Genomic DNA, 13,411 nt, shown 5'->3' with positions numbered 1-13,411 from the left:
GTTTGTCGAAGATCCTCCGAAGTTTCTCAGAGACCAGAGATATGGATTAAGGATGCTTCGTCGTTTGTTGCTGTTCTCCTCTCTGTTGGAAATCCGCTTTTTGGAGGTCTTGATGAAGGCCCAGTTGGGTTATCCGCAGGTTTTAAGTGCTCCCTTGATGTGCAGTTGTTCCTTCTTCATTCCCTCCGTTCTTGTGGGTACCTTCTGAGCCCTGTGGTGAAGGGTTCTTATTACCCCTAGCTTGTGTTCCAGAGGATGATGCGAGTTGAAGAGCAGGTACTGGTCTGTGTGGGTGGGTTTCCTGTAGACTTCGATGTTGAGGCTTCTGTCCTCTTCAATTTGTACTGCACACTCCAAAAAGGCAAGACTGACAACTTGGTATTGTCTGTTAAAATGTTCAAAATGTAATAAAAAGAGTTTGGCAAAAAAAAAACGAGGTACACAGGGTGGTAAATAGAAGTTTATGAAAATGTTAATACAAATAAAAAGAAGTACATACAAACAGTGACAAATGTATAAAGCTTTTTGTGTTTTTTTTTAAATATCCTTATGTGAGAACAAAGATGCATTATGGGAAAAAAAACTCTCCTGCAGATAACAACTCTCCCATCCCTTTATGAATAGAAACCTGGCCAGCCAGAGATTCTCATAAGCCTTCTCAAATTAGTTCAGTCATCAGTATTTCACTTTGTTTTCATCCATTTCCTGTTAACAGCTCGTCCAATAGCACAGTCACTGGATTTTATATAAACACTGAACTTTTCTCTTACACTAGAACTCACACACATGTAATCCTGAGTTGTCAAACTTTGTATTTACAACTCTGACCTTTAGAGATATCCTAAGAGAAGAACGTAACAGTCTGCTAATCTTGATAAAACTTCCATGATTCAAAGCCTCATCTTTATCTTATTTACCTCTCTAGTAAAACAATCATCTCTTCTCAACACTGTTTTAAATACTGCAGTCCGATACAGACACCTTGTATGGCACTAACACTGGAGAGTTATGTATTAGCCATGTTACAGACAACAACTGACTTCATGGAAGGGTGAAATTAAAGACCTTTCAGTGTTTTTTCTTAGATAAGTATATTCCTAAAAAGCACAGTATATCCTTTCATTGGTCTGTAGGGAGGTTTTTTCTCTAGGGAGCATCATGATTGAGTGGTTGTATTGATCCCTTGTGTTTTCATGGTAGGAGACATCATTAAAACATCATCAGATTGCTGTGGATGCTGCTGGATGCACTTCTGTGTTCCAAAAAGGCATTACGTTGTTCTGATCGATCCCAAATGTTGAATGGAGAGTAACAAGTCATCTCCATGTGAGCAGCACTTTTGTTCAAACCTGAAAAAGAAAGAGAATATATGTTAGACTTCTGTGAAAGCAAACACCTCAAGTCTCTATTGGTTACAGATAAATAGTCACTTACCTGCTTTACGTGTCACATGTTAAGCAAGGGGATCTGCCAGATCATGATGGTCGAGGTGTTGTCCTCATGTCGATTCTGTTTGGTCTTTTTATTCACTCTTCGGTGGCCTAAACCTCCAGACACCACCAGCAGAGAGCTGACATCTACCTTGCTGGACCGGCGGCCCCTCTGGTGATGTGCGGGGTCATGGAGCATGTCATAGAGGGCCCCGTCTTCGGGCCCGTGCTCCAAGGAGCCCTGGGATGGGGCTAAGGAGCCACAGGAGGAGGACAAAGAGTCTTGGAGAGCCATGGTCGTACAGCCCGCCTCTCCAAGCCACACCCCCCGTCCCTGAGGGGGAGACGGGGCTAGATCTGAGGTGGGCAGGCTGTTGTCCGCGTCCTCTGGATCTGTTGGCTGTGTTGAGGAGGGAGTCAAAGAGGATTGAGGGCCATGTCGGTTACAAACTGCTGCAGCGACAGTGAGGAACTTCACTGGTCCGTTGTGAGCGTGTAAGGACACCATACCCCGACCTGAAACACAGACACCCCTTTATATATTCAATAGAATGTATAACTGTGGACACAAATCTGACATTTTATCAATACTTCTCATACATTTAACTTAATTTGAGCTTCATCATAAGGTCACTTGGTGCTAATTCAAAGTAAACACTGTTAGCAAACGTCAGCTGCACTAGCAACAAAGTCAAGTTCACCATTTTTGATGATTGAGATTAACAGCAACTCAGAACCTAGGGTTGAAAGGCGATCGTTTTCTTTGGGCTGCCATAGATTGTCATTATTCAAAGAGCTAACGTCTTTTTGATTATTGTTTTCATGGCTCAAGCCTCTCTAATGTACAGATTTACTGTATTTGTGTCTTTGCAAACTACATTTAATATCAAAACACGACATTCCAAGGTGTTACCTTAAGTTTTTAAACATTGTGACAGATTTATTTTCATACATTCTAAGGTAATCGTCAGTTAAATAATTGAAAAATCAGATGAAAAACATGTTATTGTTGCAACCCTCGTATCATGTCTGTGTATGTAACATTTACCAATCAGCTGATTCTGAAAATATTCATTCAATTAGTTCAATTATTATTAAAGAGATGACATTCTAGAGTATTTCCTGGTTACCGCTCATGGAAAGTTAAGATATGCTGCTTATCTGTGTTTTTATAATAATCATAACATGGACAGTTTGAAAACTTTACCATCATCTACGGAAGATTTGGAAGACATAAAAAAATCTGACTTTACAGGATCAAAATGACTCATGATTTTAATGCTATATAACGGTGGAAAATATACTCTTCAGATCTACACCTACATCTGAACATTTGAACCAGTTATGTTTCAGTGTTACCTGTGACTTTTGGGATCCCCTGCAGTCTTGGAACAGAGAGGGCCACAGTCACACCCAGGTTGGTTCCTACCAGCAGCAGACCATGACACACCAGCAGACTGCTCACGGACACTCTCTGGTTCCCTTTGTGGATGAAAAAACACAGATTCTAATATAGAGAGCACAGCTGAGGGATATTCTCTGCAAACATACTCTAACACCTTGAGTAATTGACAGTTTCAAGCACGACCTGTGAGCTCTCACACAGGCGTACAGTGCTCATGCACAACTCTGTATCCTAGAAAATCAGAGAAGAGCACAGCTAATAGAGCACTTGAATACAGTGTGTGGGAGGATGGGAGGGGGTGTATATTTTTTGCGAGTAGGGGTATTTCTACAGCAGCAGTGTTCGGTGGTTATTTGTCTCCAGGGCAACGTAAAGAGGAGCCTGCATAAAAGCAGCTCTTTTCAAGTGTGTGAACACAGAAAAATGCCCCATTATGTGTACTTTGAGTCAAACAAACAAACACAAAAGTGTTATGTAACAGAATGAGTGAGGCGTAATGCTGTAATTAAGCAAGGAGCAGTGCCTCTGTTGAAGCAACAAGAAGACAATCAGACCTGACCTTTTTCTTTCCCTTCTGGTCAGAAAAATCACCATGCCGGCTCTTTGCTCTGTGAAAGCTCGGATTGTTCAGTTAACGGCACCTTTCAACAAGGATACAGTAAAACCAGGCCTGCTGACATCTTCTATGTGAGGTGACTTATGTTTGGAATTTGGAACTCATTTCAGACATCCCAGCACAGGAGCTTTGTCAGGAATAAGCCGTGCAACAAATGGTATCTGGTGAGACATTTTTGTCATCATTTTTATGACTGTAATAAGAATCTAGGGTTTTGCAAAAACAGTCTTTTCAGCCCTGCTATGTGGGAGGCGAGACTGTCATGAGTCATTACTGCTGTAACAGCTTGACTTGAATTTCCTCTCTCAAAGTAATCCTCTTGGGCTTTAAGGAAAAATGACTGCCAGTCTTTCCGCCTGACCCCCTTCACTAACACTGACCCTGTGCATGGGGTACACACATGCCATACTGCCACACTTCCAGGAATCATGCCAGATAAGACGGCAGGTATGCTTGATGACTGGGCCCTGGTTCCTGCCCACATGTGCTTCTAATGAGGGCCCAGAGTTAGCAGAAACACACTGTCTGCCAGTTGGGGGCCTTGCTCAACTTCCTTCTTTCATAATATTTGGAGTTCCCCACCCAGAGGGTGAACTAAAATAAACCTTGAGTGAATGTCAACACGGCCCAGATCTGGCCCTGATCCTATAGCAGAGCAACACTTTGATCTGCACTTAGTCCTGACAACCAACAGCAGGAGGGAGGGGCTAATCCCAAATATTACAATAATACAGTGGGTCAGGCATATGATATGACTACAAAAAGTCACATCAGCACATTGTGAATAATTATGCTTTTAGTTACCCTCTCAGGTATTAACACATTTAGTTGGAATTATTTCAGATGAGCTCACAATTTTAGCTTGAAACAACAACAACAACAAAAAGTCAGTTGCCTTATTGCACCAAGCAGCAACCTCTGGCTGTGAGAATTGAAGCCAATGCGGTGTTTAAAACTGCAGTTTCTCGAGTTTCCGTTTGAGGCTGGCTCCGGAAGTACCAGAAACCACATACACACAAATTTAAAAAAGACGATCTTTACAGCAGACATAAACATGTTTACAGCCTGGTCCAAAAACAAGTTTAGTCTGGATAGCTCATTTCTCTATCGGCACACACTGTACAGGGGGTGAATTTTTCATAACAAGGCAATTTTGAGGATATTAAGATTATGAGTTTATGAGTCCCTTACGAGAGGCACAGCTGACTTGAGTGACAGGTGGGAACACTGTAGCTGTTAGCTAGGAGGCTCAAAGCCCGCCTCTTTACCTCACACTAGCTCGACAGAAGTTAGGTTAAGCTCAGCATTTCCAATATGGCTCCCGCCGATGATTGGCTTCAAAACAGCACTTCAATAACAGATGGGTGACGTCATGGATACTACATCCATTATTTATACAGTCTATGCATTGCACATGTATCTTTTTTTTCCGCTGATGTATATCTACGAATGTGACAGAGAGCTTTCTTTAAATATAGCGGGGGTGAGTTTTGGCTAATGCTAACAAGACAACATGCTAAAAAGAACCTTGTGCACATGCTGATCTTTAGTAGGTATATAGTCAACAGACAGGAAATTTGGGAAGACCAGAGTGGGGAAGACATGCAGCAAATGGTAGAAGTTGGGGGTTGAATCTGCGACTGCTGCGGTAAGGACTGTAGCCTCTTTATGTTGGGTGCGCGCTTAGAGTGCTAGGCCAACGGCACCCCTATTGGCAACATTTTCAAGTTTAACTCTAAGAGTTAGCATGCTACTATTTGCTAACTATGAGGATCCGAGGGGTATTAAAGGAATTGCAATTCTCTCTGAAGGCTAAACAGAAGGATGTAAGAAACGTCTCGAACATCTAAATAATGGTTGTTGAAACATCACTTAAGGCAAAAAATGTCAAACTTTGGGTTAGGGATGGGTACAAATACTTGAGTACTCGCAATTGACCCCATCATTCGAGTAGCATTTTGTTACTCGCGCACCTGGTAACATAACTTGAACTCATACAGTGTTACATGTGTGACAATGTGCTTTTTGTTTTCGCCAAACTGAATATATTAGGTAGGAAAATAATTAACAGGATATAAACATATGACTTCTCCGACCACGGCTTCAGCTTTACCCAGTGTAACTTCAAAAAACTATGAAGTTAATGGGCAGTGCAAGATATGTGTCGTTAAAGTTGCATACCATAGAAATACTAGTTTGATGCTTAACCACATACGCTTAAAGCACAAGGAGAAAACAGCGGAGACAGACAACAGGCAGTCTCGCATCACGTCTTTTGCTCGCCCTGTTAGCACACGTCGTTGTGACGAAACCAGAGCGGAGAAGATCAGCCTGCTAATAACTAAAATGGACTTTTATCAATTTATTTATTTATTTTTGTTTACGGTTAAAAAATAGTAATAATTGTCAACTACTCAAGTAGTCGTTCATTAGGTAATTCGAGTACAAGGATTACTGTAAATTCCCATCCCTACTTTGGGTAGGGCTATAAAAAATGTCAGCCAATGAACAAATCAGAGGGCTTTACTGTCTGATGACCATAAGCGGATGTCTAAAATTGCATGCACAGTATCCAATAGTTGTAGAAATAACAATTATTTGAGTCATTGGCTCTCTGACATTAGCTTTGGGTTAGCAAGAAAGTTAATTTCACATACTGAAAATGTCTTATCTTTAAATTAAATCCCTCAATGATCATGAGGAATCTGTACTCAATCTACTCTAGAGATTAAATGTGGATACATTTCAACTGGAGCTTCTGCAAACAACAGCTACAGTATGCTGTCCTGTTCCATCCTGTCAACTCAATTCTTGTATCTCTCATATAGTAAATGTTCACTCATAAATAGGTGTTTAATCCACCGTGGGTTGTGTATAAAAAGACAAAGCAGAGCTGGAGGTGTTATTTACTGACCCCCCCCCTGATGTTTGTCTCCCATTAAGCCATGCATGGCTGCATATTTAGGTCACAGAGCAGCAGACAAAGGCCCACTGGACCCTCAGCATAGCAGTCAGACAGCTAACCAGCTAACCAACGTCCTCTGAGACATCATCACCGCACAGGCTGTACCACTGCTCTTTGAAGTGTTAGTCAGAATTTAACCAGATGAATGCCAGAAAATGCATATCAATAATATGTGTATTAAGTATCCATGTGCAAGAAGTAGTATGGTTTAACCGCACAGACAGAAGTTATTACAGAGCAGGCGCTAATGAGGACAAATTACTCAAACATGAGCCACAAAGGCTTCTTCAATCAACACGTGCTATGAGTTACAGAGAAAAGGACTGCTATTAGAGCACATTAGCCCACTGTCTGATATGCCTGGACTTAGCAGAATTGCTCCAACATGCATGAACATGAGACGGATCACCCCACCTCAAAGCACCACCTGCATTTCAACACAGCACCATTCATAGAAGCATTAACACTGAAGACGACGCCCTGTGTCTCCCTTTGTTAGCTCCAGTGTGTTTTGTGGACAATTTGAATCAGGGGCTGAAATGTAATATCCTCTCTTAGTGTTATGGACTTCCTGGAGAAGAGGCCTATTATCAAGAAATCACAGATCAAATTTCAGAACACTCATTTCTTGTCATTTTCTGATAAGCTTGAACTATTTATAGCTTGTGTCTCAGTGAATATGGGCAGTGCAGATGACAGAGCAATCCCACTGATTGAATGCTGTACCTCCTGTCCAAACTGTTTGGCTGGCACTTTCAATTACATCAGAGTTTGTGCAGAAACAGCACATTTTTTGGTCTCATTTTGTTCCGCAGCAGAGGCCAGCAGCAATAACCCCCACAGTGGACTGTTCTGGAAGCTCACAGATCACAACACACTACAGAAAAAGTGGGCTGCCTTTTTGAAAAGATCAAAATCAGAATCTTGTTGGTGATTTAAACTTTTTATTTTCATGTTTACAGAAGGACAGTCCATTGAAGGAGTCGTGTTATCAGAGGAAGTGAGCATTTAATGGCGAGGCCCAGACGATGAAAAGCTTTCATGTGTGTTTGTCTGTCCCAGAACCAGCTTCCTCTGTGGTTGCATGGATTCTATTAGCTGGTTAGGCAGAGAGATCCCAAAGCAGACAGTTTATCATTCTCATCTGTCTGAAGAAAGAGGCCTTCAACTTGTAACCTGAAACGTTTGTATCAGACAGAGATTCAACCCATAATATCACGCAAGGGCTGGGAAGTCCAATCAGCTGGTCATCTTTAACATTTTGTACTGCAAGACTTAGGCTTGTAAATCTAGAACTTGTATTGCTGCCAGTGCTGTGAATAAATCCCTGCGCTTCTACAGTCAGATGCATGAAGCTGCAGAAATGCTGTTAATCATTGCGCTAATATGAACAACTTGTAGCCATGGATACAAGTTGTGAGTGGATGTTGTAGTTTGTTGCTGCTCCCTGAACATTTAAAAGCCTCCACTTTGAGGTACAAATGAGCTGTCACATAAAATGTGACATTTAGCTGATTTCAAAAAGTCACTGAAGATAAAAAAGAGTTACTCTGTTTTCCACACATCATAGCTGATGCCTTTCCGAATGTTATTACTACCTTCTGGCAACAGTAGAGAAGTCCCTCTGAAGACTAAATGTGCACTCAGTCTAGGCAGAGCTACGCAAATAACAGCACGGCTAATGATGCTGAAGATGAGATAGCACAGAACAACTTCAGGCTAGTCATTAACTGCAGACTTCATCACACGCGCACATTAAAGCACGGCTGTCTTCACAAAACAAAACTCACATCAAAAACATCATTTGAGTATCGAAACTCTGCACCATCAGTCTTCAAGAGGAAGGCAAAAAACAGGCTGCTGTCAAGAAGTATTCATGTAAAACTTCCAGACAGCATTGCACACAATCCTCTTGGAAGTGCACGCTAAACCCGAGCTGTCTGCATGACTCAGCGTGAAAGGGAAGAGATTGAAAGCAGTGGCAATGGGACTGAACAAATCCTGACTTCATACCAACAGAAGCAATCTCTGCTCCGCTACAATCATTCTTTTGGGCTGAGTTTTTGGGTCAAGCTGATATAACACAGAAGATTAAAAGATGTGAAGCAGCGCGCCGCTCTGAGGACGACCGCCTCGCTCACAGTGATTTCACTTGACCTGAGCGTCCTCAGCGAGAATGTTTGACTTTGACAGACATGGCAGGAGGAGACTGTTACTATTTCCATGATAACAAAACTAACCCTAATGAAGAACATTTGGGGTTATGACTGTTTTATTATAATGGATATTATAATTTATAAGAATTTCTCAAATGTTCAACGCCTCTATAACAAATATTCTTCTCCCTACAATAAAAACTCAGCTGTTCTTAAATCATCTATAAAACTGTCTAATTTCTCCTGCTTTGGGATTTACGACCTGGCAGTGACAGGTTTACGACTGCAGTTACACAATCACAGAACAAAGGTGAGCCTTCATGGTGGAACGATGGAAGTAAAGTAAATAACTCTTTTGCTAGTACTCACCAGTGTTGCATAAGATCTGTTTCATGCAGACCTTTGTTTAATCATACCTTTGTAATATCTCACAATGCAGAAAGCTTTGAGTGACTGAGGTTTAGGGATGGAGATTGTTAATAACATTATCAAGCCTCCTTAACAATGTAAGTCTTGATCCATTCTACTATTGAAACTTTTGTATTACAAAAAAAACCATAATTTTACCAACGTGACCTTGAACACATAATGTGCATCATCTTGTTTAGTGAGCTAGCTGGCTTTTGACCTGCAACTTTCAATACTGGATTTTGAACTACTTGCTATAAAGTCTAGGTGTGCTTACCACGACCACTTTGTTTGGAGGATGAGGATGATAACTGTCTTGCAGCAACCAGAGGTGACAGCTTGTTTCATCTTTTTCCTGGAGGTAGCTAAAGGTTCTGCATTTTGGTTTAATTTGATGAACAATGCTGATGTGCTCGGTCTTGAAGGTTGTGTTTTCCCCAAGCAGCAACCTCCAGTCTTAAAATATGAAGCCAATGTGTAAGTGCTAAAAACTGCAGTTCATCAAGTGTCCACTTGAGGCTGGCTGCAGAAGCACCGGAAACCACATACACACCTATTAAAGATGACATATCATGCAAAATCCCTGGCATGTCTACCAACCTCCCGAAAAGTTAGCATAGCCACATAGCTACATGTTCGTCACTGTGTACCAAGACACATGGTGACATACTGACAAACAAAACAACAAGAAACACTAAATCTATGACCAATCGTTCAGAAAGGTTCTGCTGCAAGCGCCTCTCCGTCAGGGTCAGATTCTGGATCAAATTCAGAGGGTTGAAGTAACGCGGGTCTGTGAGCAGCCGTGTATATTCAGCCAACATGTAAACATTAGATCAACGTGCTGGAGAGCCGAGGCCACATTCACTTCCTGAGGGGGCGTGGTCAGAGAGCTCATTCTCATTTAAAGGCACAGACACAGAAAACAGCCTATTCTGAGCAGGGCTGAAAAAGAGGGTGTACAGGCATGCCAAAATCTGATTTTGAAGTGGGTTTTTTTAGCAATAAACTTTAAAGACATGTTTTGGGGACCTCTTCGACCAATATATTTTGATGAAAAAGAGCATAATATGTCACCTTTAAAGAAAGATGGCATTTACAGCAGAGAGAAACATGTTTACAGCCTGGTCTGAAGAGCTCATTTCTCAATCAGCACACACTGTACAGGGGGGCCAAATCACAACAAATCTTTACAAACATAGCATAGCCTGCAGATGGATACTCTGTGTGAAATTAAAGACAACATCAAGACAGGGTAAGATCCGGTCCCCTCTTACAGGCAGGACTCAGTCTTCTCTCATCTTAATAAGAGCAGAGCAATTTGCAGCATTTAGCAAGTTACAGCGGCAAGGAAAAGCTTCCCTTTAACAGGCAGAAAACTTGAGCAGGACCAGACTCATGTTAGACAGCTATCTGCCTCAACCGAAACTTATTCCACCTCAATCCACCTCTTTGCTTCACACTAGATCGACCGTAAGTCAGGTTGAGTGAGCATTTCTAATATGGCAACTGTCAACGATAGGCTCCAAAACTCTGCTTCAGAAATAGGGTGTCGTTCAATCAATCAATCAATCTTTATTTGTATAGCGCCAAATCACAGCAAAGGTTATCTCAAGATGCTAGTCTATGTTTCCCCCCATGCCATGAACTATTTTGTAACATAAATTACATTGAGCTTCCTCCTTATATTTTGCCTTGATAAAATGTGGCCAAACTTTAGACCTCTTAACACGTTCAGCCAATCTCACAAGCAACTGACCTCTAGAATTCCGCTTTGTGTTGTTTAATACCTGTTGGATGAACCAGGTTTAGGTCCTCATTCCTATTGAAGCTACTTGTGATAAATATTTACGTGACAGTGAGTTCCAAAAACAAACTCTAAATCTCTAGTTCCACTAATGTATCAGATGGTTGTGGAACGTTTTCGAATGCTGAAATCTACAACTTCAAGTAGTCGTCCAGATGCTGTAAAATTCAATGTGATGTAATAATTCATGGTCTCTAAGTTATGAAAGCTGTCCTATGGCTGTCCCATTGTTTGTTTTTCTTCTCCTTGAAGTGATGAAAGTTGGGCTGCGTTTTGCTCAGACAGCACCTGCTGCATAAGTTTCCTTTAAAGTGACTCAAGGAGGTCAGGTGGTTTCTACTTGCAACACCATGAAGAGAGAGAAAATGAGAGGTTCCTGGTTCACTGTTTAGGCTACAGGAGCCTTTGAATGACAAAGCTGCCATAACAAGAGCTGTCTGAGGAGCACCTACACTGATGTAAGCTAATTACTGACTGAGGTCATTGGACCTGCAAAGTCTACAAAGCTGGCCTGTATGTGAAAGAGAGTTTGACTAGGTGATCACAATATCTGACAGACATTTTTTCCAGGTAATTAATACCTCCTCTTAATTTTCTGGTGGATAAAATTGCTTGAAATCCATATTCATAATGCTGACGGTTTGAAACAGAGTGAATCCTCACACTGTCTGTTTTTCCTGAGTACTTCTTTTGGTGGATATTTTGTTTAGAAATGACAGTTTTGTATATCTTACCAGGCAGTGTATTGTGGACAGGCGTGGCTATGTTTATGTCCTGTAGGTGCTCCAGGGTCTCAGTGTGGAAAAGACGCAGCGTGGATCCAGAGCTGAAGGCGATCCAGATCCCCACCCCTGCCACCACCATGTGGGACACCACCATGCCCTCTTCCTGGTGGGCCTCCAGCTGTCTCTGGATGGGGGAAGACAGGGCAGGGTGAAAGGTTTAGGCATTACCTCCTGCACGTTCATGATACATTCAGACTGTGGGAGGTCAGTTATTGTTGAAGTAACAATAAGTAAGGACTTCCTTTCATTGGAGGTTAAACTAAAACCGGAAAGTAGGCTTGCAAGAATGAGCAAGACATGACCTTTAAGAACAATTAGATTAAAAAAATGTGAAAGTGAGGGATCAGGTCATTCCTTGATATTAGAGGAGATTAAGAATCCAGTTTTATACTTACATGAATCCAACAGTCAAAAAAAAACTCAGAAGAGAACATTATTTTTAATATGGTTCTAATGTAGTAGCTGGATTCGTACTGAATCATATATATAACGGTTAGTTAATGGTAAATGGACTTGTACTTATGCAGCCCTTTCCTAGCTTTTCCAACCACCCAAAGGCTTTTAAACACCACTTCCACACACTGATGGCAGAGGATGCTATTCTCGGGGACTGTCAGTATGTACTAACTACACCGCTGACTACGTCACCTATTTCTTCAGAGATGACCGGCTGTACCACTGAGCCACACCCACCTCATATAAAATTTGTAGTGTGAAAACCTGAAAGTGCAACAGGCTTTGCACACATAACTCACCACAATTGTTAGAGAATGTTGAACTCAGGTTAAATGTAAAAACAAGCTGAGCTTTTGATAATCTTGTGTTGACTGTTTGTGATTGCAGACTAAGGAAAAACTATAGGTATAGATTTTGGTTTTAATAGAGCTGATGCTAATGCTGATAATTAAAGAGCAGGTTGCATATTGCTGATATCATGCTATTGTTTTTTGCGTTTGAAAAAATAAAATGATTTAGTAATAATAATAACAACCATTGTGTGTGCACACTATAATCTAATATATATGGTTATCTTAACCAATAACATGCATTGGATGGATTTTTAATTCTTTTTTAGTTATATTTTTGGCCTTTTTGCCTTTATTTGATAGGATAGCTGAAGAGAGACAGGAAATGTGGGGAGCAGAGAGCAGGGGAAGACATGCAGCAAATGGTCGCGGCCGGGAGTCGAACACGAGACCTTTGCATCGAGGACAGTAGCCTCTGTATTTGGGGCGCTTAGACCGCTAGGCCACCAGCGCCCCAATTGGATGGATTTTTAATTAATTAATTAATTAAATAGAAAAATATATTGGATATGCAATAGATTATATTAAAGATGACATATCACGCTTTTTTCATCAATATATATTGGTCTAAGAGGTCCCCAAAACATGTCTTTAAAGTTTATGCTCAAAAAACCACTTTGAAATCAGATTTTGGCATGCCTGAAAAGTCCTTTTCTTCAGTCCTCCTCAGAACACTCTGTTTTCCCTCTGACCACGCCCCCTCAGGAAGTGGATGTAGCTCGGCTCTCCAGCACGTTGATCTAATGTTTACATGTTGGCTGAATATACAAGGCTGCTCAGAGATCGCGTTACTTCAGCCCTCTGAATCTGATCCTGACGGAGAGGCGCCTGTAGCAGGACCTTTCTGAACGATTGGTCATAGATTTAGTGTTTCTTGTTGTTTTATTTATCAGTATGTAGACGTGTGTCTTGGTACACAGCTACGAACATGTAGCTATGTGGCTCTGCTAACTAGCGCTAGCACTTATCCATGATAAATAAAAATCATCCACTAGATCTTCAAATCTGCAGACGTGGGGAGTAAAACCGACCT

General features: G+C 41.3%; 1 protein-coding gene across 2 annotated transcripts in view; it reads right to left on the bottom strand.

Annotated features, from left to right (window-relative positions):
* Window positions 1-442: 442 nt before the first annotated feature.
* arhgef10 (Rho guanine nucleotide exchange factor (GEF) 10) overlaps window positions 443-13,411 on the bottom strand; it is a 73,732-nt gene continuing 60,763 nt past the window's right edge. For both annotated transcript variants that reach the window (XM_034675190.1, XM_034675189.1), the window contains 4 exons: window positions 11,522-11,696; window positions 2,790-2,912; window positions 1,435-1,946; window positions 443-1,349 (listed from right to left, as the gene is read on the bottom strand). In XM_034675190.1, the coding sequence (XP_034531081.1) occupies window positions 1,447-1,946; window positions 2,790-2,912; window positions 11,522-11,696 (798 nt within the window). In that variant the 3' untranslated portion in view covers window positions 443-1,349; window positions 1,435-1,446. The remainder of the gene's footprint in view (window positions 1,350-1,434; window positions 1,947-2,789; window positions 2,913-11,521; window positions 11,697-13,411) is intronic.

The sequence above is a fragment of the Notolabrus celidotus genome, chromosome 22 (genome assembly GCF_009762535.1).
Source record: "Notolabrus celidotus isolate fNotCel1 chromosome 22, fNotCel1.pri, whole genome shotgun sequence".
Lineage (NCBI taxonomy): Eukaryota > Metazoa > Chordata > Actinopteri > Labriformes > Labridae > Notolabrus > Notolabrus celidotus.
This window is presented reverse-complemented; position numbering and strand designations above follow the sequence as displayed.